The sequence below is a fragment of the Trematomus bernacchii genome, unplaced genomic scaffold, assembly GCF_902827165.1.
Source record: "Trematomus bernacchii unplaced genomic scaffold, fTreBer1.1, whole genome shotgun sequence".
Lineage (NCBI taxonomy): Eukaryota > Metazoa > Chordata > Actinopteri > Perciformes > Nototheniidae > Trematomus > Trematomus bernacchii.
This window is the reverse complement of record NW_022987913.1, coordinates 7,501-12,500: the sequence shown is the minus strand read 5'-3', so window position 1 is coordinate 12,500 and position 5,000 is coordinate 7,501. Positions and strand designations below refer to the sequence as shown.

The window sequence follows — 5,000 nt, the reverse complement described above, 5'->3', positions numbered from 1 at the left end:
ATTCCTCGTCACACTGTGAATACATTTTCTACCTCATGGAGCATATTAACTCCAGATCAGTGTGTGTGTGTGTGTGTGTCACAGTGTGTGTGTGTGTGTATGTATGTCACAGTGTGTGTGTGTGTGTGTCACAGTGTGTGTGTGTTTGTTTGACTTCCATTCTTCCCGGAGATAAATTTGCGATGCGTCCTAATTTCCTGCTCGTAAATATGAGCAGTAACAGTGTGTGTGTGTGTGTGTGTGTGTGTGTGTGTGTGTGTGTGTGTGTGTGTGTGTGTGTGTGTGTGTGTGTGTGTGTGTGTGTGTGTGTGTGTGTGTGAGTGAGTGTGTGTGAGTGAGTGTGTGTGTGTGTGTGTGTTTGTGTGTGTTTGTGTGCCCTGCTTATCACATAACAAATTGAAAGCTTAATCTGTCTCCGTGAAGATTTACAACCCGTTCGCTGAGAGGAGACGAGGGAGGAAAGGAGAACATGGGAAGATATTTAAAAAGTAACTAAACTGTGGCTGTGGCGCAGTGGGCTAGTGCGTTGGTGTTCGGATCAGGGAGGCACAGGTTCAAACCCCACTGCAGTCAGCATGTCGTTGTGTCCCTGAGACACTTCACCCCAAAGTGCTCCTGTGGGGATTGTCCACAGTATTGAGTATGTAAGTCGCTTTGGATAAAAGCGTCTAACAAGTGACATGTCATGTCATAAACTTTATTAATTTAACTTTGAAAATACTGCATTTATTTCATTAAATGTTTTACATTTGGAGAAAAGATAAATATAGAGTTTGTTCTTCAAGAGAAGGTTCATTTGTTTACGGAGCATCTGTTCAATGTGTGTGTGTGTGTGTGTGTGTGTGTGTGTGTGTGTGTGTGTGTGTGTGTGTGTGTGTGTGTGTGTGTGTGTGTGTGTGTGTGTGTCTGTGTGTGTGTGTGTGTGTGTGTGAGTTTGTGTGTGTGTGTGTTTGTGAGTCTGTCAGCACTTTGTCCTTCTGCAGGCTCATTAGAGACAAGCTGCAAGGAATGCTGGGTAATCAATGCTGTAGGGACCCTCATGCCCCTTTCACACCAACACGGTTTCAGGGCCGGTTCGGAGCTGGAGCCTGAAAAGCACCGGGTTTTCCTGTTCACACCGCAGCGGAGCCGCAGCGGAGCCGCCTCTAAGCTCCGGATTCCGGTTCATTTCAAGCACCAAAAAATTGTCGGCCTAGAAGCGAGAACCGCTTACGCCACGCTTACGTCGGAGGGAGGATGGCGGGATCAACCTGAGCTAACAGTTAAAGACGAGTACGGCAAATGCAAGTTGTAACAAGCAGTAGCTCTGAGCAAAGTGACTAGAACGCAACCACACACTTATTAAAAAACACACTTTATAAAGTCAGGCAACACTAACCAGGCTTCGTGTGATTCTGTTTATTTGTACCTTACTTTGACCATCCGTTCGCTGTTATTGATCATTGTGGAGAGCAGGCAGACGTTTTTTTTGTATTATAGCATGCTATCGGATGGAATCAATACATGGGCTGCACAGGTTGTCATGTCCGACTATCACAAGTAGAATCATAATGAAAAATACACCGGTAAAATGTGCCTGTAGAAAACGGCTTATGCCACAATAGGATAGCAACAAGTAGAGTAGAATAGAATAGAATAGGAGGGATGAACCCCTCTTTAATGGTCACACATGCAGAGCACACACCACACACAGTGACATTTGTTCTCTGCATTTAACCCATCCTAGTACCAGGAGTCTAGTACTCGGAGCAGTGTAGTCAAGTAGTCAGTTTAGCTTGGGTTGCTATGCTAACATCACCCATTTTATACCAGAGAAACGTTCATAACAGCGTTGTGATGCCAAACAGTGGGCAGCACTGCAGCGGTCGCTAAATGCCGCTGAAACACATGAATAAACAATGAACCACGGCACTCTGGAGAAAAGTACAAGATTGGAGAAGTGGTTATTTAATTTAATCTGCTTCATATGATTAAAAGCAACACGATCATCGACTTGACGCCGTTTGGGAGAAAATCAGCGACGTAAACCGTGACGTCATGACGCAGCCGCGGCAGCACCAGTCGTGCTCTGGCCGGTGTGAACAACACGGGGGCTGAAAATAAAAACCGGTTAGAACAGGACACATGACACGCGTTGGTGTGAAAGGGGCATCAGAGACTTCTGTCTGTCAGAGTGTGTGTGTGTGTGTGTGTGTGATGCATGACCTCACAGAGAGTGAAACATCCCAACATATTACTGAACTTGGAGAAAGTAAAATGAAACTACTACAAATGTCTCAGCAGTTTCATGTGTTTCTGTGAGGAAGACACGAGTAGATAGTAGTGTCTCTACTTTAAAGAGTCCTCTCCTGCTGATGTTCAGGTGTATAGCAGTATGTAGTGTCTCTACTTTAAAGAGTCCTCTCCTGCTGATGTTCAGGTGTATATCAGTATGTAGTGTCTCTACTTTAAAGAGTCCTCTCCTGCTGATGTTCAGGTGTATAGCAGTATGTAGTGTCTCTACTTTAAAGAGTCCTCTCCTGCTGATGTTCAGGTGTATATCAGTATGTAGTGTCTCTACTTTAAAGAGTCCTCTCCTGCTGATGTTCAGGTGTATATCAGTATGTAGTGTCTCTACTTTAAAGAGTCCTCTCCTGCTGATGTTCAGGTGTATATCAGTATGTAGTGGTCTCTACTTTAAAGAGTCCTCTCCTGCTGATGTTCAGGTGTATATCAGTATGTAGTGTCTCTACTTTAAAGAGTCCTCTCCTGCTGATGTTCAGGTGTGTATCAGTATGTAGTGTCTCTACTTTAAAGAGTCCTCTCCTGCTGATGTTCAGGTGTATATCAGTATGTAGAGTCTCTACTTTAAAGAGTCCTCTCCTGCTGATGTTCAGGTGTGTATCAGTATGTAGTGTCTCTACTTTAAAGAGTCCTCTCCTGCTGATGTTCAGGTGTATATCAGTATGTAGTGTCTCTACTTTAAAGAGTCCTCTCCTGCTGATGTTCAGGTGTATATCAGTATGTAGTGTCTCTACTTTAAAGAGTCCTCTCCTGCTGATGTTCAGTGTAATCAGTATGTAGGTCTCTACTTTAAAGAGTCCTCTCCTGCTGATGTTCAGGTGTATCAGTATGTAGTGTCTCTACTTTAAAGAGTCCTCTCCTGCTGATGTTCAGGTGTATATCAGTATGTAGTGTCTCTACTTTAAAGAGTCCTCTCCTGCTGATGTTCAGGTGTATATCAGTATGTAGTGTCTCTACTTTAAAGAGTCCTCTCCTGCTGATGTTCAGGTGTATATCAGTATGTAGTGTCTCTACTTTAAAGAGTCCTCTCCTGCTGATGTTCAGGTGTATATCAGTATGTAGTGTCTCTACTTTAAAGAGTCCTCTCCTGCTGATGTCAGGTGTATATCAGTATGTAGTGTCTCTACTTTAAGAGTCCTCTCCTGCTGATGTTCAGGTGTATATCAGTATGTAGTGTCTCTACTTTAAAGAGTCCTCTCCTGCTGATGTTCAGGTGTGTATCAGTATGTAGTGTCTCTACTTTAAAGAGTCCTCTCCTGCTGATGTTCAGGTGTGTATCAGTATGTAGAGTCTCTACTTTAAAGAGTCCTCTCCTGCTGATGTTCAGGTGTGTATCAGTATGTAGTGTCTCTACTTTAAAGAGTCCTCTCCTGCTGATGTTCAGGTGTATATCAGTATGTAGTGTCTCTACTTTAAAGAGTCCTCTCCTGCTGATGTTCAGGTGTATATCAGTATGTAGTGTCTCTACTTTAAAGAGTCCTCTCCTGCTGATGTTCAGGTGTATATCAGTATGTAGTGTCTCTACTTTAAAGAGTCCTCTCCTGCTGATATTTAATATAATAATACATATGTTTCTGTCTCTCTAGGTTCTTCCTTAAGTTCTTCCTCAAGTGTAACCAGAACTGTCTGAAGAACGCCGGGAACCCCCGAGACATGAGGAGGTTCCAGGTACACACACACACACACACACACACACACACACACACACACACACACACACACACACACACACACACACACACACACACACACACACACGCACACGCACACGCACACACACACATATACATTCATCTCCCTAAAGGGCAGGATGTGGCTCTGGAGGACCTGCTGTTCCCATCATGCATTGCAGCGTTATTGCTTTCAGAGATGAGGGTTCAGAGGAACAGCTTTAATACATTTCAGGTGTTCCTCCTGATCTAAACCTTTATAAACTGATCAGATTGACTGTAATAACAGATTACCTGCAGTTTGTTAATAATAATAATAATAATAATAATAATAATAATACATGGGATATCTATAGCGCTTTTCCTAATGCTCAAAGATACTTTACATAAAATCAGAACAGAAACAATACAAAGAAAACATAAACAGTTTTGCTAATCCAAGTACGAGTAAAGGGGGGGGGGGTTATCTTTTAGTTTGAAAGCTGGAGTGAATAAGTGAGTTTTGAGAGATTTTTTGTGAGTTTGGGCCTATAATGATTATTTCAGATTTGTCACAGTTTAGTTTCAGAAAGTTGTTTTGCTCCATGTTCTGATGTCAGTGAGGCAGGTGGTGAGTTGGGAGTGGGTGGTTGCAGAAAGAGTTTTTGTAGAGAGGGTGAGTTGGGTGTCGTCGGCATGACAGTTGAACTAGAGTTGGTGTTGGCGGAGGATCTGTCCAAGTGGGAGGATGTAAATGATGAAAAACAGGGGACCAAGTACAGAGCCCTGGGGGACGCCGTGAGGGGGTTTGCAGTTGTTGATGGAAATTAATTGTTTTCTGCCAGAGAGATGTGATTTAGTTAAGGACTGAAGGAGGTGAGGATGGAGTGGTTAATGGTGTCGAAGGTAGCGGTTGGTCAAGTAGGATGAAGATGATGAAGATGAGGAAGATGGAGAGGGAACCACAATCAGCAGAGAGGATAATGTCATTTTCAGTGCTGTGGCGAGAGCTGAAACCAGATAGAAATCGCTGTCCAGGTGAGATTCTATTTGGGAGGCTATAGTTCG

General features: G+C 43.4%; 1 protein-coding gene across 1 annotated transcript in view; it reads left to right on the top strand.

Moving 5' to 3' along the window:
- The window catches only part of LOC117470611 (transcription factor COE3), a gene marked incomplete at its 3' end in the record, with an annotated part of 28,745 nt that overhangs the window by 17,063 nt on the left and 6,682 nt on the right, over positions 1-5,000 (top strand). The window contains exon 7 of the mRNA XM_034115423.1: positions 3,870-3,951. Within this exon, the coding sequence (XP_033971314.1) occupies positions 3,870-3,951 (82 nt within the window). The remainder of the gene's footprint in view (positions 1-3,869; positions 3,952-5,000) is intronic.